This window comes from Saccopteryx bilineata, chromosome 9 (assembly GCF_036850765.1).
Source record: "Saccopteryx bilineata isolate mSacBil1 chromosome 9, mSacBil1_pri_phased_curated, whole genome shotgun sequence".
Lineage (NCBI taxonomy): Eukaryota > Metazoa > Chordata > Mammalia > Chiroptera > Emballonuridae > Saccopteryx > Saccopteryx bilineata.
This window is the reverse complement of record NC_089498.1, coordinates 21,518,257-21,543,970: the sequence shown is the minus strand read 5'-3', so window position 1 is coordinate 21,543,970 and position 25,714 is coordinate 21,518,257. Positions and strand designations below refer to the sequence as shown.

Below are 25,714 nucleotides of genomic sequence, written 5' to 3'. Positions count from 1 at the left end.
ATACCTCTTTATATGTAAAATATATCTCTTTTTGGATCCCAGTCAACAAAATTCATGAAGTTTAGGACCACAGCCCTAAAGAAGTTAGTACATTATCCTGCCCATAGGAAGTTTCTCAAAGATGTATGACTTCAGCAGGGGACAGGAGGAGAGCCAGGACTTTGGAGCTGCACTCTTACTGAGGGTATGTTTTGCCATCAGGAACACGGTTCTCCTGGGGACAGCCAGACCTGGGACTAATTAGCATCGTTTAGACACAGGGCGATGGAGGGTAAACAGAAGAGATTCCAAGGCAACAGAAGGAGTAGGCTTTCCGGGGCTAAAGCCACTATTAACATTTCTATATTTAAGATTCCATGTTTGGGTATCAAATCCTGCTGGCACTCTACCTAACATCTGCAAGGCGCTGGGAAGGACACAGAGTCAGATGAGAGGAAACAGATCCTGCTGTTAAGGGTCTCATAACTGAGTAGAGCAGAAAGGCCGCTATAAAATGGATTATGATACTAAATAAAAGGGGGGGAAGCGCCATTAATTTTTCTACAACAACATCAATCTCTATGACTGCTGAGTACAGAGAGTTGTGATTCGGGTCAGCAGAACTTTGGGATACAGAGCCAAGGCCAGCTACACGTGGGAATTTTCAACATAGTTGGAAACAAGCCGCACAATTGTACCAGGACTGCTTCTCAGTGGGTCAATACAAGAATAGAGCTCTAGGCAAAACTGATGGTAAACGACACGGCTAACAGCAGCTCTGGAGCGCTCTGGTCCACCCGGGACATCCACTTGACTCGAACATGTGAATTTTGGACTCGACATTATGAAAAAGCCAAGCGTTCAGGCAGAGCTGCTCGACCAGATCCCACTGGACGGGGAAAAATTGTGGGCACATTCTGCTAGTACTTTTGCCATTCGATAAATATTTATCGGGCTGGTGCCAAACACTGTTCCAAACAGGAACACAGCCATTAAGAAGACAACCAAGGTCCCTGGATCTTTCATGAGACAAATAAACAAATGAACAAACAAGAAAAACAGGTAAGTCATCAACACAAGGAAGTAAACTTAATGGTGGAGCTACTTGGGAGTGGGTGGTCAAGGGGAAGTCTCTCTGAGGACCAGACATTTAATGAGAGAAGATGGTCAAGGTCAAGGAAGTATCTTCCAGACAGTGGAACAGCAAGTGCAAAAGCCCTGAGGCAGGTGCATGCGTGGTACGGTGAAGGAACAGGAAGAAGGGCAGGGGGGTGATGCGTAGAGGGCAAAGGGAGGGTGTTATAAGACAGGGCTGGCGGGGGGGGGGGGTGGAGCCCAGCCCTCTGAGGTTTGTAATAAGCTGCAGAAAAAAGTCTTAGCTGACATGGGATGGAAAGTCACTGCTGGGTCTTCACAGGAGAACGATATGACCTGATTTTCCTCTTCACAAAATCACCACATGGGGAGAGGATCGTAGTGGCAAGAGGAGAAGCATGGAACGAGTTCACACAGTGAGGACAACAGGGAGGGCGATGCAAACACGTTTTGCAGGTGGAGCCCACAGGACTTACTGAGAGTCTGGCTGCAGGTGAGTGGAAGAAAGAGTGGCTCACAAACAGTCCCTCCCTTCTTTGGCTTCGGAGAGCAAATGGCAGGCCGGTGGCGACCCTGACCGAGACGCAGCCCAGAGGAGCAAGGGGTTTGGGGGGCTACAGTTAGCAGAACTTCTCCCTAGACCATGCTAACTCTGAGCAACCAATGACCAGACATTTGAATGGAAACGTCCAGTAAGGAGATGGAGAAGGGAGAGAGCTCAGGGCTGGAGAAACCGATCTGAGTGTCAGCAGAAGGCAGATGTTTCAAACCACTGGATTGAATTAGGCACACGGGAAAAGTTACAAACAGAAAGAAGGCGCCCGGGCCAAGCCCTGGAGGCTCCAACGTTTACTGTTAAGTAACAAGAAGACAAGCCGGCAAGGGCCAGAGAGGGTCTGGAGAAGCTAGCCGGTGTCACAGAAGCCAGATGGAGGAGGAGGAGGAGGAGGAGGAGGAGGAGGAGGAGAATGGGCGACCACGGCTGCTGAAGATCACGTGGCATGAGAACATCGCCGATGGATCTGGTGACAAAGAGGCCACTGGGGATCCGTCACATCGGTGGTGACGTGTCGTTTCTGGATCCAGTGATTAGGAGGGGGCATCCTGAGTTCACGCACATGGTTGGCATGACTGAGGGAAGTCGTTTTTAGCCCAGAGAACTCGGGTCAGTGTGGCCTCAGGCAGGTGCCACCACCCCCACGAGGAACCAGGCAACGTCTGTGAGCACAGGTGCCAGCCTGAGGTCCAGGGCCACGAGCAACACCCAGAGCCGCCCCCAAGCCACCCGCAGAAAGCAGTGCCTCTTCCTCCTGTCTGTCCCACCCCTGCCACAGCCTCCGCGTCCTCCTGCTTCCTGACACCCCCTCCACCCCCAAGACCCCTGGTTCTTCTGTCTCACGCAAGAGGTGTTCATCTCGCTCACCAAAGAACTGCATGTTCTATACTTGTTAACCACCTTTTATCAAGAAGGCACCTTTCAAACACTTCCATCAGCCACTGCCATCACAAACAAACTTGCTTTCAGCAAGAAAACAAAGTGCAGGGAGAAGAATTGGTAACCATCTCCCGGTGTCTGAGTGTCTGGTGGTGAATTCTTGAGCGGGCAGCCCGCCCTGGGCCGGCTAAGGCAGCCCCTGTTCTGAAGAGGCTTGCAAAGCAGCTGGAAAACAAACTAGCATGACACAGAGACCCGCTCGGTGGCAAAGGGTGGGACACGCATCCAGGACAGGGCTGCCACCTGTGGCTACAGCCGCGGGGGAGCGCTTTCCGGAAAGCCAGCAATGTCTCCCTAGAGCGTAAGAAAAGGAACATAATAGCCCTTAAAGTCTGATAAAAAAAAAAAAAAGAAAAAGACATTTTGCAACAGGCCCAGGGCCTATCTCGGCAATGTGGGACGTGCTGCATCCAAATGACGAAGAAATGAGCACTTACAGTGACATCTGTTGGATTAATTAACTGTGTAATTAGTCCCCCCCCTCCCCCTTGTGGGGTTGGGCTTTGTCGCTGCTGTCTGAGACTTCCCCAGGTGAGATCTCATTTCAAATGCCAAGCTCCAAGAGGACAGGCAAAGAGAGAATGCGTGTGACTGTTTGTGGGAAGCGGCGAGAATGCAGAAGGAGCCTCTATGGGGACTCTGGAGACCTTTGGGACCTAGAGCATCAGAGACAAAAAGCCACCTCCAGGAGAAGGACTCGAGAACTCGCCACCTCGGAGCAAACCCTGCAGGTGTGCTAGTCTGAACTTGCCATCAACTCCGAGCACCGAAGGCTCAGGGGCGCGAATGATCTGGACTCGACGGGACAGGGAGACCTGGGGCGGGGGGGGGGGGGGGGGGGGGGGGGGGCAGGGTGCGGAGTCACTGCTGGACACGAAAGGACCAGACGGACAAACTACAGAATTCTCGTCCCCAGAGAAACAGTCTGGTCTTCCGACACTGGCAGCTGTGGCCATCACTCACGGAACCCAGTCTGAGCAGAAAGTAATCGTAATCATCATCATCATCATCATCATCATCATGGTCAGACCCCAGTCTGAGAACCGGAAAGCGTGCACACACCAGCAGCCGCCTCCACCCGAACTGCTCCCCACGGCGCTCCCTACACCGCAGCCGGGAAGCCCGTGAGCTCGCTGAATCACGTCTAGGACATGGAGGAAATCGCAGTCCCGGGACCCACGCCCCCTGGCTTGGCTGACTAGAAGAGCCCGGGACTGCTCCCCACGGTCCCTCTATCTTCAGTTATTTTAAAAAATGAGAGAGGCAGTAGCAGAAGGGAACTGCAGACATACGAAGCACAGAAGTGGGAGGGCTGGGCTGAAACCACCTCCGCTCCGGGACTCCCTAGCGGGAGGGGGCCCTCCGGGGTGGCCCTCGATCTCCCCCACCCCACAGCACAGAGAGGGCCTGAAATGGAGGAAAACTGCGTAATGCTGCCCACAGAACCTTCCTGGCTCCTGACAGTCCATAGTTCATGGAGTCTGGACATGATGCAGTCAACTCGGATGAGCAGGACACTTTCAATCAGCAGGACACTTTCTAACGCGTGATGGGCTCGTTCCGCCGGGGACAGTCCCCGCGGCCCCTAAACAGAGCCCGTCCGTCCGACATCTCCAGCAGCACCAGCAGCTCAGCCGGCAAGAACCCCGCAGTAACACCTGCTCCCTCCCAAGGCCCTCAGAAGGGCCAAGGGAAACGGGGAGAGCAAACACCAGACCCGACTCTACCATCCCCTGGCCCCAGAGGTCCCAAGACGCACCCACGTAAAGGACACGAGACCGAGTCTACACGTGCGCCCGGAGACCACACAACCGACCCCCGGCCTGGTGGTGCCTGCGCCCCGAGGACAGCGAAGGGGAGGCAGAGCCCTAGGGGAGGAGCCCTGCGGCCATCCGGAGCCTGTCCCCCTCAGTGGTCAGAGGTGCACCGGGGCGGCTGCGTGATCTCCGCCGCCTTCCGGCTGGAAGGAGGTGTGAAGCGCGGAAGGATACACCGTCAAGGCGATCCCAGCCCTATGCAGGGCTGACTGGTTTGCCCCACGTTATAAGAAAAGTAACCTTTTCACTGGGAATCATACCTGATACCTGCTCACCTGCCCTGGAGCGGCCAAAGGACACTTTCTAGATGGATCGAAGGTTCTGAAGAAAGACTCACGTGGAGAGGAAACAGCAACCTGCAGGGACCGGGGGTCTCCACCCCGGAGTGCCCGCCCAGCAGTCCGGGCCCCACGCCTCTTGGCTTGGCTGACAGGGAGAGCCCAGGACGGCTCCCCCAGCTCCCTCGATCATTACTTATCTTTCACAAATGAGAGCAGTGGTAGCAGAAGGGAACTACAGACACATGAAGCTCAGCAGAAGCGGGAAGATTATGCTGAGAACTACCTTGGCTCAGGACTCCACAGCCAGAGGTGAGCCGAGAGCTTCCCATACGAAAGTTTTCTTTTCTTAACGCTTTAAATGTATTGATTGATTGTTAGAGAAAGAGAGAGAGGAAGAGGGAGAGGGGGAGAGGGGAAAGAGAGAGGGAAGGGGAAAGGGAAGAGGACAGGGGGGAAAAGGAGGGAGGGAGAAGGTGAGAAGGAGGGGGAGAAGGAGGGAGAGAAGGAGGGAGAGAGAAAAGCATCAATTTGTTGTCCCACTTATCATATTTATATATTCATTAGTTCATTCTTGTATGTGCCCTGAGCAGGGATCGAACCCCAAACCTTGGCATACGGGGATGATGCTCTAACCAACTCAGCTACCAGGCCTAGCTTCACAAAACAGGTTTTCAAATAACATGTCACAGACCCATCTGCCCAAGTCTACATAAAAGCAGCACTCGATAAATGGCGTGGATCCAGGGGGATCAATTCCTTCCCTTCTCGGATATATTCCTTCCTTTCTCAGTAGTTTGTGTCCCACGGGCCACGCCAGGGAAGAGTCTCCTAAGTGCTGGGGTCCGACCCAGCAGAGGGAGAATGAATCAAAGGGGACCGGTGCAGGGACATCTTCCATCACAGGACTGCTGGTCCCTGCCTTGCTCTGAGAGACAGGAACAAGTATAACAGGTCACCCAGGAAGTGCAGAGGTCAGCTCCTCAGTGGTTACAAAGGCCTAACAACCCGCAGGAACTAGCCCGTCACCAGACAGAGCAGAGAGGGGAAGAGACTCAGCAAGTGGATGCGACGCTCTTCCCGCAAACCCGGCACACGGGCCTTCCGCGCCGACGGAACGGGGAACGGCGGTTATAGCTGTTGACCTACGAGAGCAGATAGGCTTTGGGGGTCCTCCTCCTGCACCTGGGAACCTGCCCTGCTAATTAACAGGTTACAAATCAAACACTACCAGCGGATCGACATTTCTAACCAGTCTGCCGTTCACAGGATGAGGACGTGGGCCCTACGGAAAGTTCCCTGATCGTTCCTGACGATCTGTCCCGATTCAAACCTTCTCCCGCTGTTTCCTGTTAGGGTCCAATATATGGTAGGCCCTGGGAGGGGGGCTCTTCCTTGTACAACAGCCAATACTCAAGTACTGAGAATTTCTGTCACCTCCATGTAAACAGCAACCACAGAAGGAGCCCAAGGAGCCGGGGGTGAGCCGGGCCACGGCACAGCACAGCAAGGCACGGCACGGCCTGCAAAGCCGCAGGGGACCCCACCGGGCATCCAGGCATGCAACGTGCCATGTGACTCCAAAGCACTTCCATCAAAGGAAATAATGAAAAAGTTATTGAAAAGCGAATTTTAACAAATAGCTCTGGAGAAAATTTAAGATTTCATTATAGGAAAAGCACTTTTTATTTGATGCAGAAAACGGAAAAATCTGATATGACAGTGTTCTCTATAAATAACAAACATTGGAAATCATCATTTGAAGCGTCTGTAATTTTCCTCTTCTGTTGGGAACCACTGTGGGGGGAGGGAGGTTTTACCAACAAGAAAGCCACTCTGACTCTCTGTGCCTGTCCAGCCTGTGGGCAGGACATGGTGAAAGAATTTCTTCACCTCCCAGACACAAGACAGACTGTCCGGCTCGATGGGAGTTTCAGATAAGGAGGTACAGTCATTTTAGTTTATGGTACATACTTATAATAAAAAAAAACAAACACAAAACTTTGTTGTCTATCTGAAGTTTACATTTAACTGGGTGTTCCATAATTTCATTTGCTGAATTTGGTGACTGTCCCTGGAGGCCTCTGTGGCACTGTTTTCTGTGCTGCTCAGGGTCACCACCCCGAGGTGCCTGGTCTTAATGACCTCCAACATTTCCGTGAGCAACAGATCTTCTGGCATTAAACATTTTTCACTTTCATCCTACCTCCTGGTTTTTTCCTTTTTCCTTTTCCTTTTTTTTTTTTTAAGTGCTAGGAACCTAACATCATTACATGTCAAAGTATAAAACAGCTCAGTTACTACTACCAAAATGGTTTTCAGGGTAACAGCCTTCCCCACCCTACGCTTCAACGGTATATTTATAGTTCCAAGTTGTTGAAAACAGAATCAAGAACATGGTGCAGGTGTATCATGTAATTATTTAAAAAAAAAACAACAAAAAAAAAAACGCCTGCCTTTTCCTGACAATGTTTCTGACAGTGCTTAATTATTCCTTTACAATTTCCCTTTCAAAACAAAAAGCCCAGAAGCACCTGTTGGGACTCAATCTATTCAAATGTGCCCTTTCAGATCAAGTCCCTTCAGTCCAAGTCCTCAGCAAACAGAGAAGGACCGGAAACTGGGTCCCCGCCTCTGCTTGGCGACGTGGCACCCTTTTCCTGCCAGACAGGGTCTACCTAGCACAGCTCTAACACGCGGGCTTATTCTGGAATGTGAAGGCAATGGGAGTGATGGCAGTCAACGTCTCCTCCGGGTTACAGACCACCCCTAAGATGGCAGGCGGCATCCACGCCAAGAATTCCACAAGTGTGACTTACTCCTCTACGTGGGGGTGGGCTGGAGGCGACTGACAGTTTGAGATTTTTCTGTCACCAGAAGATCCAAGGGCTTTTAGCTGGAGGATTTGGGAGCGGGGAGGCTTACAAGTACTGTTTGACAAAGCGGTAGTTCTTAAGATTTTCTGAAATTAGACCTCCTTGCTCCTCAGCCCGAGACAGGGGCCCTGAAAACAGCTTCTTTTGGAATCCGAAAGGAGACCGACCTATCACCAGTAGCTGCAAACCGTTTATATTGAAACGAGGCAGACACGGTCACGTTATCTCTGCGCTATCTGAATGAGAGCTTCAGAAAAGGGAACGTTCAGTATTTGTTCCCTGTCCTTAAAAAAAAAAAAAAAAGGATAAACAGTGAGACCCACAGTCTCCATTAAAGAACAATCAGAAGCTCGGGCCCTTCTCCCCAGCCCCTGTCTCTCCTGGAGACTCCCTCATTCCAGCCAATTTGATGAAGGTAATTAACCCAGGAAAATTTCACCCTGGGGAATACGCTAGGCTGAAACAGGGGAAGGTGAGAGGAAGAAATCTCACCCCCACAAGACTTCACGGGCCTTGAAAGGAGACTGTGCTTCTCTCTCCACTCCCTCCTGTTGCTCCTGGGTGCTTCTGACCAGCAACAGTGTGTGTTTGGATGGAACCTAAATCCGCGGAGCATTCGGGAGGCGCGCTACCAGACTCGGCGCGGGATGACACACAGGGCTTCTCACATCAGCGGGAAAGGATGGTTATTGAAGAAACTGTTGGGACAATCAACAGTCCAATTTGAAAGAAAATGCAGTTTCCAATCACCCGATACTCAGAAAATGAGTCCTACAATGCCCCCTACACCAATATACATTCCTCATGGATTAAAGACGTAATTGGGGCTGGGGAGACGACGCTGAAGAAGGTATTGATCGAGCGAAGGCAATCAGCCTGGATGTGAGTGAGCACTGGCTCCAGCAACGCTCACTAGCTCACGACCTGTACACGCTCTCTGCCTCAGCTCCCCCATTTGCATATAGGCAAATGAACAGAAGATGAAACCCACCAATACAGATGAAGCCAGGATGACAGTACCTGGCTGGTCATAAGCGCTGCCTAAGGAGTTAGCTGTAGTTTTCATTATTTTGCAATGTTAACAAAAAGAAAGCTTCCCTCGGAAAAGTTAAGAGACGTGACAAAAATATGCCCAGATTAGACATCACATACATGGAAAAGTTTCTAGATGTTGAAACGTACCATGAGCTCAGTTAAAGACGAATAGAGGACTGGGAAAAGCTCTGTCACCCCCACAGCCCAGGGGGGGACTGTTGCTTCTGAGTTCTTGTAAATCAATCAGGTAAAGGAACAAACCAAGAAAAATACAAGGCAACAAGAAAGCCACTACAGAAATAAAAACAGCCAATAAATATGTGAAAAAACTGTTCACCCCTACCTCATAATTATAGAGAGCCACATGAGAACAATTGTTCCAATCTGAAGACGACAGAAAAATAACGTCATGTCAATCAATGCGTAGGGCTTTGAGCATCACCTAGTGGGGGTGGGGTGAGGGGGATGGTCACCTTCTTTCTGAAGAGCCAATGAAAACACAGAATCAACTGGCATTGCAACTGGGAAGCCCGGGATCCCACTTCTACGAACAGCAAAAGTGTAGAGAGATGCACGTCCCTATATCAGAACACTGCCAGTAACTAAACACACATCAGTGTGAAACTGGCTTGTCTCTTTTTGTTTCTTATTATTTTTTAATGAGATCAACTGTTTGTTTGTTTTTCCTAAAATATTACATATTTAAAAAAACTTCTAAACTCTAAAGACTTGGCAATGTTCGGTAAATCTGTAGTAAAGGAATGAGGATTTCTGTTACGTTTTCATGACAGTTGATGAATGGAATACTATGCCATTCATCACAAAAGTGAACGAGATCTCTCTAGGTACTGATCCAAAATGATTATCATAAGGTACATGAAAACAGAGCAAGCTGAAAGCATGTGTCTATAAAAGGTTTTGAAGTGAATAGTATATAAACATACATACATATACATACATACGTAAGACTATACTTTCAGAGATCATTTCTATAGTTTGTTACATACATAGTAAAAAAAAACTACTGAAAAATACTTCAAGAGATGGCCAAGTACTCAGGTCCAATTTTGTAAATGCTTATGCTATTGGCGAAAGGAGGAAATAAAAACATGCTGTATGGTAGGATTAGGCTAACCTTTATTTTCTCTTACCCTTCCCTGGATTTTTCAAATTTTCTACAGTGAACATATATTACTCATGCTAATTATTTTTATCATAAAAAATAAGAAATCCACATTTATCAGCCCTGGCCGGTTGGCTCAGTGGTAGAGCGTCGGCCTGGCGTGCAGAAGTCCCGGGTTCGATTCCCGGCCAGGGCACACAGGAGAAGCGCCCATCTGCTTCTCCACCCCTCCCCCTCTCCTTCCTCTCTGTCTCTCTCTTCCCCTCCCGCAGCCAAGGCTCCACTGGAGCAAAGATGGCCCAGGTGCTGAGGATGGCTCCTTGGCCTCTGCCCCAGGCGCTAGAGTGGCTCTGGTCGCAACAGAGCAACGCCCCGGAGGGGCAGAGTATCGCCCCCTGGTGGGCAGAGCGTCGCCCCCTGGTGGGTGTGCCGGGTGGATCCCGGTCAGGCGCATGCGGGAGTCTGTCTGACTGTCTCTCCCCGTTTCCAGCTTCAGAAAAAAAAAAAAAAAAAAGAATTCAGGGAAAAAAAGTAAACAAAAATACCAAAAGCTTTTGGAAAAATAAGATATAATCGTTGGAAAACTGGTTTTCTGCCTTGGCCAGAAAGCTTAGTTGGTTAGAACACTGTCCCGAACCACAGAGGTTGCTGGTTCGATCCCTGGTCAGGGCACATACAGGATCAGATCCGTGTTCTTATCTCTCTTTCAAATCAATAAAATAAACATTTAAAACAACTGTTTTTTTCAACAGGTGGCATATTTAGTACTGGACTTTTAAAAAAAATAGGTGCATCTGGCCTGGCTGGGTAGCTCAGTTGGTTAGAGCATCATCCCCATAACCCAAGGTTGAGGGTTTGATCCTCGGTCAGAGCACATACAAGAATCAACCAACAACATCATGAATAAGCGGAAGAACGAATCGATGTTTCTCTCTCTTTCCCCCCATCCTTCCTCTCTCTCTCAAAAAGCAATAAAAATTTAAATAGATAAGCTATCTAATAACATTTCAATTCCATTATGTGGTATCTGAAGCATAGAGCCAAAAGTAACACTGATCCTACCTCCTTGACATGAGGGTGTGTACAACAATACTGTGACCAGAGGGCTTGGGGCAAAGCTTTGTGCTTAAAGCCAATAGGCTGAATGAGCGTAATGGAAAAAATATTACCTGCCGGGGGGGATTCAGTGAAGGTGGGTTGGATGGTTCTGGATGGAGGTAAGGGCAAGAACTCTGCAGGGTGGTACCAACCGATACGTTGGCTACCGCAGTGAAGGATTAACTTTGTCATGGCAAGAACTGTCCTTCTTAAAAAAAAAAACAAAAAAAAAAACATCTTTTCACCTTCCTAGAGTCCTCCTGAAGTTAAGTGTTGCCAGAAATACTACCCTATCTGGCAGTAACCGTAGGGCCCGAGTGCCGTCTCCCAGCCCAGCTGCAGGGGCCCCACATCCCGTAAGCCCAGCCATTAATTGGGGGAAATGAACTTCAGACCCCCAGCTGCTCCAGAAGACGGAGGGCATGAAGGCTAAATGTGCTAAAATTTACCCAAACATCTGGCCTTTCACACCTTCTAAATCAACCACAAGAAAACATTCCCCCTCCTTTCATTTTGGGTTGAAGTCACCAAGGTATGGGGAGAAGAAGGCAGAAGTATGCACTGAAGAAAAAAAAAAAAATAAGACATCCTAATGAGAAAACAAGGTTTGAGGAAACTGGTTTCAGAATGACGATGTAAACCAGATGACACTCACACTGGTGCTTCAAACACGCAGCCACCCCGGGGCCGAGAGGACCAGGAGGGAGGGCAGGCGCTCCAGAGGATTTATGCTTTCTGCTTTCCAAACCCAACAAAGGCCTCCAGGCACCACCTATGGGCATGACACGTGCAGCTGTCTTCCTGAGACCCTCACCCCACCCCTCAAAGGAGCACGAAGAATGCAGATTGCAAACCAAACATTGGACTTCCTCTCTATCTTCCCCTTGGTCCACGCACCCTAGAAAGAAGTTAGGGCCCTGCTTGGAGCGTGAGCGCCGAGTCTTTGACCCATGAGGGAAAGAACTGAGATGAATTCTAAAGTAACTAAAGTAATGCAACGCAGAGTCTGATGAAGGGTTTCCTGCGGCCTTCGCCTTGCATAACCCTAACAGAGTGGCAAAAGTGAAAGTCTACTCTGTCCTCTGTGGAGCATTAGGGTGTGTTTTTCAGTTAAACAGTGCCGTACTCCCCCCCCCCCCCACTCTTCACTCTTCAAGCCAAGTAGACTTGGCATCTCACCATCTGTTTGCCTAGCTGGCCCAAGGCAGCTCACATGGGGCCCAGACCCAACTCCGTGGTAGACAACCTTCTTTGTGTCTAATTTAAGATTAATATGAAACCTTTGGGCTTGGCCCAATCAAAGGAACTTCAGCTGGGAACTGTTTTGAGTAATAGATTCTGCTGGGGTCTTAATCTATCTGCTCAAGTTGATGGATTTCCATTCCAATGACTCTCAGGTGAAGAAAAACATCAAAGTGAAAACCAGATTCTAATAGTTGGCAGGTGTGCACTGATCGCCAACTGCCCTTTCTGCACCCTCCTCCCCTGAGCAGAAAACACTACACGTTTCAGAGAGCTCACCGGGGACCCTGCACAGCAGGGGAGTCCAGATAAGCACAGGCAAACTCCCAGGAGCTCTGCACCCACACCCTGTGGACGCAGGATCTACACTGGCCTGGAGGAGAGAGCACATGCCCGTCAGCACCGTGGTCGCCCTTATCCGTGGCTTCGCTTCCCATGGACTCAGTTTCCCACAGTCCACCCAGGACCGAAATTTTAGATAAAAAATTCCCAGAAATAATTCATAAGTTTTAAACTGCATGCTGTTCTGCGTAGCAGGATGGAATCTCGCACCCTCTCGCTCCTTCCTGTCTGGGGAGGTGAGTCACCATCCGGCGTATCCACGTCGTAGACACTCCCCGCCCGTTAGTCACCTTGTCTCGACGATGAGATACACACTGTTTTGGTGTCACAGTGCTTGTGTTCAACTAACCCTTACTTCACCTAATGCCACATCCATAACTTTTATCACAGGATATTGTTATAATTATTCTCTTTCATTATTAGTTGTTAACCTCTTATCGGGTCTAGTTTATGAATTAAACTTTATCCTAGGTATGTGCGTATAGGAAAAATCTTTGTCTATTCAGGTCTCCACTGGGGGTCTTGGAACATGTCCCCAGTAGATAAGGGGGGGCTGCTGCTCCCCTATTGCAGAGAAGCAAGAGCACCCCACACCTCTGTGTACCTTCCCCACGACAAGCATACATTCTGACTCAGATGAATCACCATGGAGGGAAACCAAGAGCCCCTAGCCCCTAAGCTGGACGCGGGCTGCTGGCTGCCCTGCTGTTCTGATCAATCACAATGTCCCCTGATGGTAGGTGAGGACCCGGGCATACGGCCACTAGGGGCTGGACTGGGGAGAGACACACACACACACACACACACACACACACACACACACACATCACTCAAGGCATTCAATCATGAACTCTTCGCCAAAGTAACCTGGCAGTCCAGAGAAAGAAAACATCTTCCCCCCGGTGTCTGGGGCACCGAGCCTCCCCCCCAAGACCTACCCTTCACACTCCCAAGAAGAGGGAGGAAGAATTCACTGAACAGGAATCCCGATCTGAAACTGCTCCCACACAATCAGTACTAGGCAATCCCAGGCCACAAAGATAGTATCGCCAGGTTTGGGGGGTTGGTGCTGTTGTTGCTTTTAATTTTTTAGGTGTTTTGTTTTTTTTCCCCCACAGATTAGTCTAACCGTCTCTCGTGTCCAGACTAGAAATTATCTCACTTTTTTGAGATAGTTCAGTCCTAGGACAGCAACACATGTCCCAAGCATTTCTGACAACCAAGAGAAGTGACTCTGGACCAGCGTGAGGTCAAATGACAGAGCAGGCAGCTAAGTCTCCGAGTCTCTCTGCTGAGACTGCTGCTCTGGCCTCCGCCGTGACCGAGGACGAGGAGGGGAATAAAAGCCTCCTCTGAAAGAGGGGGGGGGCACCAGGAAGTCAGCTCCATCATGGCCACTAAGGAGGCGCAGCAGAGAGCAAGGGAGGGAGTCTCCCCTCCGGGGGAAGGGGAAGCGAGCGAGGTGGGGTGGGTGGGGCCTGGGGCGGGGTGAGTCAGGCGGCTGCGCGGGAAGCCCTGCTGCCCTCCCCGAGTCAGCGGCATCTGGAGCTGTTTCTCTAGCAGACAGTCAAGAACTCGATTACATCCAGTTAACTGTGCACTAAACTGATTATGCATGTGCTGGGCTAATGGATTACATTAGCAAGAGGAAAAATAACATGCAATCAATCTCCATTTACTCTCCAGGCCACACCGGGCCGGGAGAAAAACGCGCTCTCCAGTCACCTCCCATCCCCACCCCAAACCCAGGAGTCACGAGATCCTGGGCGAGGGGAGCCCCTCGGTGGCCAGAGAAGTTTGTCTCAGTCACAGCGTGGACAGAAAGGCGAGGTGCGAGCACTGGAATGACAAGCCCGTCTCGCAGGGGTGAGTGGGTGGGAAAGCTCCCCGCCCCTTCCGCAGAGCCACAGCAGGCCAAGGGACTGTCATTACCCTAGGACTAACGGGACCAGACTGACCACACGGGGAATTCTCTGCCCTGAATGCGGGTGGTGGTCGTACCCCAGCATGCTCAGCCAAAGGCACTGCTGGCACCTGTCCCGTGTTCTATCCGTTCTATCCTGCATCCCAACATCGATGGCCCTTCTGCCTACACTGGCCTCTGTGAGCAGAAGTTGCCTCCATCGAAGAAGGCGGAAAAGGGAGGAAGAAGGAGGAAGAGGAAGGAGGGAGGGAAAGAGGAGAAGGAGGAGGAGGAGAAAGAGGAGGAGGAGGGGAGGAAGAAGAAGAGAAAGAAAAGGAGGAAATTAAGGCCAGGGAGTGTCCAGAGCTAGTTCGGCAAAACCCAAATGGAAACCCACGTAACCACTCCCTTCATACCCATCCTGAAAACCACCTGACCTGACTCTCCAGGTGGGACCTGGCGCATGTCTGAGGACCAGAATGGGACAGTCTCAGTGAGTCCTGCTGGATCCAGGCCCTTGGGAAGCAAAGCCGAGGGCTGGTATACTCTTGTTGGAGGACATGGGGTGGAGTTGATCACCACTATGCCCGTTTTATAATTAGAGGGCAGTTTTTCCTTGGATGGAAGGGACGGGCTTCATGCCACCTCTGAATGGCCTTTGCCAAAGTTGGTCACAATCTTCCAGGGCCACACCGAGTCCTCTGTACCCTGCACAGTCAGGTTCTTTGGAAACTCTTTTGCTTTCCACCAGGGTTTCTTGACCACATTGGCACCACCCTGTGGCCAGTTAAGACCTCCAATTTAAACTGACCGCAAGGAGCCTTTTGTTTCAAAGGTGGCACGAAATCTAAGCCACCCCGTGAGGTTCGTGATGACTGAGGACAAGGGGGCCGGCTCCGTGGTGTCCAAACCTTCCCCACGGCACCAGGCTGAGCCCGTCTATGATGGAGCCAGCAGTCGGTTCCGGCACATTCTATCCCCACTGCCTCGTTCCCTCATTCCTCCTCCTTTCCCTAAAAGGCCATGGATGTTGCAGAGACCATGTGGGGGCACAGCCACACCTCTTACCTATCTGGAGTCTCTGCTGAAGAGGGGATGAAAGCAGCGGGGGGGGGGGGGGAGGGGTCTATAGACGCTGGAGGCTGACTGACCCAAAGGTGTGGGGATCCCCCCCACTCCCCGTGAGAGGCAGGAGGAGAAAGTGACAATAAGGGAAGGGAAATGGAAAGAGAGAGCGAGGGCGTGGAAGGTGTGCGGAAGGAGGTCGGGCAGATTTATGGCGATCTGTACCTGATTGTTCATACTAAAGCCATTATGGGATGATTAGAGAAAAAGGTGAGGCTTTGAGTCCAGTGAAAATCAATAGAAACGTCTGGAGCGATTCTGCCCTGCGAGCGGAGGACTATTTACAGGATCCGGGCACCTCCTCCTCATTACCGGCTATGGACTGAGAGACAGATCGGAGGGGGCGGGGAGGGGTGAAAAAGAGGAGAGAGGAGGAATGAAGGGAGGAAGCAGAGAGAGGACAGAACCCTAAGGGGAGGGAGGTGGGAGGGGCCTGGCAAAGGGGCTATAAACACCAGGAAGAGAAAGGAGGCCCAGGACACGGAAGACGAGGGGGAAAGAACAGAGGAGCAGCCTTTCCGGACCCTGGTTCTCCCCGTAGCATTTACCGCCTTCTAGCCCACTACAGAGTTCATTCGCTGTGTTCATCGCCCATTTCCCCTGAAGAGAACGGGCGCTCGACGAGGGCAAGGATTTTTGTCCGTTTTGTGCACGGGGTCGGACATGTGCCCAAACAACGCCTGGCCTACAGCAGGCGCTCAGGCTGTGTGTGCTGAATGAACAGACGCACAGAGTACCGACAGGACACCCAGGAGAGAGGAGGCTTTTTTTCTAAACAGGAATAACGCGACGGGATGGACACGGAGAGCAGAAAGCTCGCAGGGCAGAGGGAACAGAGGAAGGAGCACAGAGCTGCACGCAAGCCAGAACTAGGGCGGAAAACCCAACTGTAAAGGCGGTCGAGGCGCAAGGGGACCATGGGACAGTACGAGGCTGCCGTCAGCAACACCTGCCCTTCCAAAATGAGGCACTGCACGAAGAGAACCTTGGGGTACCGGCTGACACCTGCTGCCACACTGCGTCTGGGTGAGAAAGCGAAGGTCAACTCCCCTTCCAACGCCAGGTTCCCCAACCAGCCGCCCACCCGACCAACCAACGACGCAGACTCCTGACCCAGCCCGGGCCCCCCCACCCACCCACCCACCCCCGCCATCATCTCCCAGGGAGCCGACCCTCCGCTCCCCGAGGCGGCCTGGGTCCTACCTTGTACAGCTTCAGGCTGGCCTCGTGCCTGGAGTTGACCGTGTGCAGCCGCAGCTTCTCCAGGCTGTTGGTGTAGTAGTCGCAGGCGTTGCACTTGAGGTGGACGGGGTTGCCGATGGCCACACACTTGAGCCGCCACTCGTTGGCTTTGCCGCCCTCCTTGATGTGGGCCACCAGCTGGTACTTCTGCACGTGCTTGTCCGTCTTGCAGTGCAGCTGGAAGTTGGCCTTGAGCTGGGTGTTGTAGCGGCACAGCTTGCACTGGTACGAGTCCCCCATCACGGCCTTCCACTCGTCCTCCGGGAGGCTGCGCTCCACGTTCATGTGCAGCCCCAGCAGGTCCAGGTTGTCCGTGGTGAACTTGTTGCAGACGGCGCACTGGAAGAGCTTCAGCGACGGGTCGTTGGTCTGGATGAAGCTCTCGCCCAGGTTCATCAGCTCCTCCGACACCAGCTGCCCGCCCCCGAGCCGCATGTCCAGGGGCACCTCGCCGCCCACTGTGGGGAAGGAGACGAGAAGAGAATCAGGCGCCAGGCTCCCGGCCGCAGCCAGAACCCAGGCACCTCCCCGCCCTCCCGGCCCCGCTGCCTGGGTTCAAGGAGAAAAAAAGATCACATGCCAAGTGCTTGCAAGGTGCTACTAACTGAAAAAACCATCGCCGCCACCAACAAACAAACAAAATCAACTTCATGTGTTCAGATCGTTCTAAACTTTGTGGAAGGTTTTTATGGTTTGATTTTGTTTTTTTTTCCTTTTGGAGAACCCTTAGAAAAAAAATTAAGAACCATCATCTTTAAACTACTTCAATTTAGTCCCTCGCTTAGATCCAAGAAAGATAAAAATAACTGTAACTGGACATAACAGAATCTGAAATTCCAGACCCTAAAAAGCTGGAAATGAGTTACAGCTGCAATCTGAGATACCAAGACTTTAAGGCGAATCAGATGTTACCTAAGGCAGCGCCGTCCAAGGGGACTTTCCGCGAGGATGGAAACATGGTGAATCCATCCGCACTGCCCGACATGGCGGTCACCAGCCGCGTGTAGCCACTGAACACTAGAAATATGGCTGAGGTGCAAGTTTTAATTCGTTTCAACTTAGATGGCCCCATGTGGCTACTGGCTACTGTATAGTGCGGGTCTAAGTCTGAGATTTCAGGATGACCTCTTCACATCCCACCGAATGATACCCTACCTGCCCTACCTGCCCCTCCATTGCTCCAGCTCCTCCCACAGCTCCTCCCACAATTGTCCCCTTTTCTGAGCCACCTCCCCCCCCCATCCCGCACCACGTGAGACGTAGGTCCCTTAGGGCACACGTCACACTCTCCTTTGTCGCAAGTCAGCCATTGGACACAACCACACACATGTCTGCCATGTCCCCATCGGGCTGCGTCGGCCTTAGGACAGGGGCCAGTCTTCTCCTCAATGAACCTCTCGAAAGTCCCCGCTCCTTGCACAGACGCCAAAGTGCCTGCTGTGCCAGACGAGGGCGAGAAGGTTTGGGACGTGAAGGTGGAAAGCGGACTGGGGGTCGGCAGTAAAGCGCAAAGGTCAGCTCCTAGTCCCCCAACCCTGCCAAAAACACGGGTCTGAGAAAGCTGCGCTCTTCCCTCCACACCCCTGTCCTTCCCTGGTCCATCACCGCCCTGCCTGAACCAGGGATGGGCTCTCACTGACCAGCCTCCCCCCCACACACACACACACCTGGAAGTGTCGAGTCGACACAAGGCTGAGCACCGGCTTCTGTCTCCCGCCTCTTCCCTGCACTCATGCACACATGAGCTGTGTCTGCCCCTGCCTCTCCCCAATAGATAAATTTGACCTTTTACCTGTGGTTGGGCTGAGGTTATTTTTTTTTTCTCTTACAGGACTGATCAGAATACAAGTTAACGGTTCATCAAAGAAAAAAAAGTTAGGTACTTTTTAAACGATTTTCTTTTTTTTTTTCTTTTTCATTTTCCGAAGCTGGAAACGGGGAGACAGTCAGACAGACTCCCGCATGTGCCCGACCGGGATCCACCCGGCACGCCCACCAAGGGGCGATGCTTTGCCCATCCGGGGCATCGCTCTGTTGCGACCAGAGCCACTCTAGCGCCTGAGACAGAGGCCAAGGAGCCATCCCCAGCGCCCGGGCCATCTTTGCTCCAATGGAGCCTTGGCTGCGGGAGGGGAAGAGAGAGACAGAGAGGAAGGAGAGGGGGAGGGGTGGAGAAGCAGATGGGCGCCTCTCCTGTGTGCCCTGGCCGGGAATCGAACCCGAGACTCCTGCACACCAGGCCGATGCTCTACCACTGAGCCAACCGGCCAGGGCCTAAACGATTTTCTTATTTACGTGACATGAGGACATCAGTGCAGGCCCTTCTGAGTGGACTGGCTGCGTCTGGGGCCGGGGGCAGGCTGGCCAGCCCCAGACATGGTCTGCACACGCGTTCCAGAGGCCAGGAAGCTTGCTGCTTTTTCTGCTCTCCTGCCATCTCCCCTGGTGAGAGGTGCCATCACTAAGAAATCCATTTTAGGACAAGAGAGAAAAAGAGGGGTGTGGGTGGGGCCTAAAAGCTCTACCCCTTACCGGGGACCCTGGGGACCAAGACCAGGCAGCACCCGTGCTCAATACGAGCGGACACGGCCCGGGGGAGGGGGGGGCGCTGAGAGCAGGCACACATTTGTTTCCGATGCCGACCACCTGAAGCATCCAATCTTCCCCCCTTTCTAAATTCGACCTCCGCGCATCAATATCGCTCTAAAGAGAAATTCCGCCGTCACTTGCTGGACGCTTGAGTGAAAATGAGGAGTCCTTGAGCAGCACACAGAGGAGTCAGCCCCTAGTCCCGTTCCCAGCTCTCAACACGAAATGCAAATCGAAGACAGACGGGGAGAAGCAGGGAGCGGAGGCCGACAGGCAGGCCAGGTCGCCCGGCGAGGACCACGCCTTAGACAAACCCACAGCCGAGAATCCTACAAATAAATCCACAGACCTGGAAGGAACCAACTCAGACACCAAGAAGCAGAACCACCCCTGAGCCCCAGGGAGGAGGAGGAGGAGGAGGAGGAGGAGGGCCCCAGTGACAACCTGGTAGGCCTCTACTGCTGAGCCACGCTGGGTAGCTGGTCTTGGAGAGGAGTGGGCCACCCTATGCACCTGACTCTGACCCTGCAAGTGTGTGCTCTGGCCCAGGAGCCTGTCTATTCGCCCCATCGTCAGAGAGGCACGTGGAAGGAAAAACAGCTCCTAGACTCAGAGGGCCTGTTAAACCCCACGCAGGTGTCCCGTGGCCAGCTGGCTACTTGGGAAACACGAGGATGCCCCCCCCCCACAAACACCAGTTTCCCAGTGCAGGGCTAAACTTCAGAGGGTAAAGGGGCGTCTGGAAGAATATTTAGAGGGCCTCCGGTCTACAGCTTGTCAACAAATGGTGGCAAATCCAACCAGACAAGACCAACGGTACCGACCGTTTCCTTAAAGGCCTCTAGAAAGAAAGCACCCCAGAATCAGCAGGTTTTATATCCCGGAAGAGAAAGTTCTGTCAAAGGGAATATGAGACTCACTTCATCAGTGGGAGTGCATTTCACCAAAAACAAACAAACAAAACTAAAAATACCCTACAGAGCCCAGGAGTATCTAATGACCTACAGCCATCACTCAAATGGCCTAAAGAAACCTCATTAGAGCCGCAGAGAAATCCAAAAGGCATGGCTCTTCTCACTGGTATACATGGGCTAAGGTCACGCGGCTGAAATGATAAGTCCTCTGGCTGTGTCCTACGGCACCCACACCCAGTCGGGCATCCGTGGCCCTCGTTCCGTCCCGGCAGCTCCTGTGGCCTGACGCAGACACAGGTTGGCGGAGACGCACTTTGGCTGACACGCAGAGCCACGGGAAATTCAAGGGCCCTTCTTGGCTGACCTGGATTAGGTCCTTGGAAGGGAGAGCTCTTTTTCTCTTTAAGAAATACAGTGCAGCTCTCCCACGTCCATCCAGAGCACAGAGATTCATTCTTCTATTTCCTCTGCGTTTGCCATACGCCCAAATAATGCATGATGCCCCCAGAGACTCAGATACTTAGTATAAAAGCAAATATTCCTCTATCTCTCCATTCGAGCCCAAGTCAGAATTACTGGTTTTCAAGGTAATTAAAAAGATCTCACTTCGACCCAGGATGAACCCATCCATTCTCTGTGTCTTCATTCTACCTACATTATATTTGATTTACTTCAAGATCTGCCTCCCCAAGACTTTAAATCTCCAGAATAGAAAACCCCAATTCCCACAGGCTTAAAAAAAAAAAAGTCTTCGAGAACTGATGCCATCCCTTGATGTGCATTCCCTGTGGTTTACCCTGGGGACAAATAAGACAGCTCAGCCCTCTGCATCCATGATTAACCAGCCAGTAAGACATCTTCAAACCACTTGGTAATAAAGGATCAACAGGTCAACGTTCCAAAACAGAAAACGAGATTGAAGTAGCAAGGATTCGAATGTAAATGCAGAGCAGGAAAAACAAATTAAACTGTTATGAAATGTAACTCAGCAGCAGCAATTAGCACTAAAACACCAAGCAAATAAAGATGTTCCGACTGGTAAGGCTGGGCCCCCCTGGCACGGACCTAAACCAGGCCAGAATCAAGATACCTGCTTACACTCTGTTGCCAAGAACAACGTATTCCCCTGCCAGTCGGGGCACGGGGGGGGGGGGGGGGTAACTGCTCAATTCAGGCCTGCATCGCTGGTCCCAAGTGGTCGGCAGGGTCAGGGAACGGAGACCGGGCCATCCTGGTCCGAGGCACAGGTGCTGGGGGCAGGATGGGCCCAACCACCACAGTGATCCCTACGAAACTGATTTGTACATTTTCTTGCGACATTAACTCCCCACCCCCCAAATGCATCATGATTTGTGGAGACTTGTGGTTTTCAAGCCTCCAAACTCTCTTCTGCTCCCACTCTAGATCTAGGGAGCCATTCAGTAAGACTGGGTGTCTGGACGCATCCAGTTCACCTTCTCCAACCTGGGTCGTTGATCATGAAAACAAAGGCTCCGTTCGCCAGGATTTTACTGATATTAAAACTTAGCTTTTTTTTTTTTTTTTTTTTTTTTTTTTGATGTACAATTTTAGAATATAATCCTTTTCATCTATCACATCAGTCCTTACGGTGCCCCAGGGCAATTTAACTCCCAACTAGACTAATCACCAATGGTCGAAGACAGTAAGTAAGGTAACGAGCACGTCCCCTTCCCTGAGATCCTCTCAGAGACGTAGGAGAACTGGGAGAACCTATCTCAGGTGGCTCCCCATTCCGCGCAGGACAGGCCTCGGGTGGTCTGACTAGAGCACACTTGGGTTTCGAGTCCTTCTGTGGAGACGATGGTTCCTATTTAAAACTCCAGCTACAGTTTCCTGTAAGTTTCAATACATATTTAATGGGAATCTAAAAGTTCTGGATAATTGTGGCGATTTTTCAAACTGAGAGAGAGACAGAGAAAGAGAGGATGGGAACGGACAGGAAGGTTGACCAGAGACCCCAAAACCAGAGGAAACACTTAAGATTTTAATCCTGGGCCGCAGAACTGGAGTGTCATCACGTCTCTGTCGAATGCATCCCCTCTTCCACACGCGCACCGAGTTCAAGGGATTCCCGAGGAAAAAATCAGCGTCAGACACTCAAGTGTATATACACAAAACGAAAGAAAAAAATACATGTCAACCAAATCCACTGGGTTCCGTTCCCCCCCCCCCCCAGTGGAAGTCATGTCACAGAACAAACACAAACACAGAGTCAGCCTCACCTAGAGCAGGCGTCATGGCGGCCATGGGCCCGGAGGGGTCCAGCTGGAACCCACTCATCATGAACTGGGCGTCCGAGGCGGCGCTGTCCATCTTCAGGTTGGGCAGGTTCATGTTCTGGGCCAGGTAGTACTGATACAGCTCGGCCTCGGCGGGCGAGGGCAGGCTGCCCAGGCCCAGGTGGCGGTTGTGTTGCATCTGGGTCATGTTCTGCTGCAGGAGCATCATGTTATGCATGTGCTTCTCGCTGGTCATGTGGATGCGGAGGTTCCTCGCCACGTTGGTCTCGTAATCGCACACCTCACACCGCCAGGTGGGTTTGGTTTTTGGTTTGGTGGGCGAGGGGGCCCCGCAGGAGCTGCTGATGTTGGCCGCCGCGGCCGCCGCTGCGGCTGCCGCCGCCGCCGCCCCGGCCGTGTGGCTGAAGACCTGCTCTCCCCCTCCGTTCTGCAGGTTCTGCATGTTGTTGAGATGCTTGTCGGACTGCATATGAATACTGAGGTTGCCTTTGGTAGTTGTGGAGTAGTTACACACCTCGCAGCGGAAAGGCTTGTAACCACAGGTGTAGCTCTCGCCTCGTGCCAACCGAGGGTGGGGCTGCCCGCTTTTGCAATAGACGCAGGAGCCCCCCGGCTCCGGGTGCTTCTCCTTCATGTGTGCCTCCAGGGTCTGCTGGTACTTATAGTGCCAGTTGCACTTGGGGCACTTCAGCGTCTTACACGAGTTACGAGAATGCATCATGGTCATGTGGCCGCCCAGCGAGCGAGAGGAGCCCAGGACCGTGTCACATTTGGGGCACTCCACGCCGCTCCCCGAGGGGCACTCCCCGACCCCCAGCTCGCAGAGGGAGCCAGCGTGCTGGTGATGGGAGACGAAGCCCCCATCGTCACCCTCTGTGCTTTCATTTGGTTCTGGTGCTGTGGCATTGTCTTTATTGGCACTTTCGTCAGCAAAGTCCAGCCTCCTGCCGCCCTCTGCCACATTGGCCCTGATGCCCTCACTGTTAAAGCTTAACCGGTTCCTCCTGTTCGCACCATCGAAGACAACAAAGGAAGAAGCGGAATTAGAACTAGTAGAAGCTGCGCCCCTCGACAGGGTCTGGAGCACATTAGGCATTAAGGGGGAGTTAGAAATGCTTTGGTTTGAGAGAGCAAGGTCCTTTTTGCTGCTGCTGCTACCCGCCGCGGCCCCAGACTCCTCGTGGGGCCTGTCCTCCAGTTCGTCGTCCAACTCGCTTGGAAAGAGTCCTTTGCAACCCTCGTCTTCCTCCTCCTCCTCCTCTTCCTCCTCTTCCTCTTCCTCCTCCTCCTCCGCCTCTTCCTCCTCCTCTTCCTCCTCCACCTCCTCCTCGGCTGGCTCTGCTTTCTCGGAGAAGCAATCCGGATCGCCCACTTCTTGCTTCTCTCCTTCTGCTGCCCCAGAGTCCTTGCCCTCTGAGGATTTGGTAGGGCTGGAGGCCAGGGGCCCCAGGGGGACTGAGGTAATGGGGGTCTTCAGGACCGAGCTGGTGAGCCCGCCAAGGTTCAAGAGGGTGCTGGGGGTCAAGATACCAGCCTGGGGCTGCTCGGGGCCAGCAGCAGAGCCGGCTGGGAGGGCCTCCTCCCCTTCCATTCGAATGCCACTAAATTTACCATAAAAACTGTGTCCGGGACCTATGAGGTTAGCTGTGGAAACTAAAGGGTGCTGAAAGTTTTTGTTTTTTGGTTCCAGAAAACTGACAAGGGGTTCCTTGTCTTTGCCAATCCCTTGGATGATAGCGGAGATGTTCTTATTGCTAAGAATCCTCCGCTCGTCGTCGCTCAGGGTCATTCGATGGTCGTGCACCGCGTGGGTGACGAAGGAGCGGACGTACCCGAAGGACAGTTTGCACAGGAAACACATCAGGATGGGCTTCCTCTTGCCGTAGAGCACGAAGCCGTCGAACTTGGACAGGTCCACATTGTTGGGAACATCTTTGGATACGCAGGAGCTTTTGGCAGAGCCGTCGCTGTTCAGGTAATCCTTGTTGCTTTTGTGTCGCACGTCGAAAACGCGGAAGCTGTGCAGGACGGGGCTGAGCCCCGCCAGGGCTGAGGTATTCGGGAAAGCCGGGTCCGGGCCCTCAAACCACTTCCCGAAGGATGAGGCTATGTGGAAAGTGTTGATGATCTGTGGGTAGACGGGCGCAGCACAGGCAGGGTCCCCTTGTTTGCCCCCCGCAGCAGCGGGGAGGGAGTTCAGGAAGAGCGAGGGGGGCGGCCCGCTGCCGCCGGCGCCCCCGCTCTGGGTCAGCTGGCTCAGGCTCTCCACTATGTAGGCCGAGCCGTCCGGCTGGTAGACGATCTCCCCGGCCAGGTTCTCCACGTCGCTCTCCTCGTCCCCCTCCTCGCTGGTGTCGCTCCCGCTCTCCTCCCTCAGGGGCCGCGGGGGCCGCGCGCTGGGGCAGTGGTGCTCCATGTAGGTCTGCAAGCTGGCGAAGGAGGCCGAGCACTCGTTGCAGCTGACCTCCTTGCCCGCGGGCTCCGCGGTGGCGGCGGCGGAGGAGGAGGGGCCGGCCGAGGCGCTGCTCTCCGCCACGCGCTCATTGAACGGGGCCCTCAGGCTGTCCAGGGGCCCGTGGCTCTCGCTTGTGGGCTGCTCCATGCTACTGGGTGTGTCGGGGAGGTGGGTGCTGTTGAGTTCAGTCCATTGCTGGTGCTGAGGGATACCGCACCCATTGTCCTTCCCCGAGACGACGGGCGAGTCACAGCCTTCCATGGTAAGGCCTGCGTGGAGCGTTCATTGCACCCAGTACGGATCGGACCTGAAGGGCGGAGGCGAGGGAGGGGGGGAGGAGAGGGGGGGGAGGAGAGGGGAGGGAGGAAAGGAGGGGGAGAGGGGGAAGAGAGAGAGAAAGGAAAGAGGTTAGGAGGGCCGAGGCTAAGGTCCCGCGCAGAGCTCTCTAACAGGCTTCTGTCCACACCCACAACAGAGACGGCCGAGGCAGCACGGACCCCCGCGATGGTCCCGTGCTGTCCAACGCGCAGAGGGTAGGCGACACCCCGGGGCGTCACAGCTGGGGTCCAGGGCAGGAGCAGGGGGCACAGGGCAAGGGCATCAGGAGAATCCCCTCTTTGTCTTCAGATTGTCGGCCGCTCTACCCCTGGCGACCAGTTCGAAATTCCGTTCTTTGCAAGCACAGGCCTGGGCAACGGCCACACTGGAGGAGGACTGCATCGTCTCACCAGGCCCCAGAGAGGACACAGAGGGTGGCCCTACCGCCTGCACATAGCCAACACCAAGTCGCCCTCAGCTGCCCAAGCAGTCTGGTGGTCAGGGGAACACCGGGGAGGGACAGACGA

The 25,714-nt window shown here is 52.7% G+C and overlaps 1 protein-coding gene across 2 annotated transcripts in view; it reads right to left on the bottom strand.

Moving 5' to 3' along the window:
* Positions 1–25,714, bottom strand: part of ZFHX3 (zinc finger homeobox 3) — a 253,919-nt gene that overhangs the window by 140,459 nt on the left and 87,746 nt on the right. For both annotated transcript variants that reach the window (XM_066243906.1, XM_066243907.1), the window contains exons 2-3: positions 22,397–25,176; positions 16,612–17,108 (exon numbers count right to left, since the gene is read on the bottom strand). In XM_066243906.1, coding sequence (XP_066100003.1) covers positions 16,612–17,108; positions 22,397–25,130 — 3,231 coding nt within the window. In that variant the 5' untranslated portion in view covers positions 25,131–25,176. The remainder of the gene's footprint in view (positions 1–16,611; positions 17,109–22,396; positions 25,177–25,714) is intronic.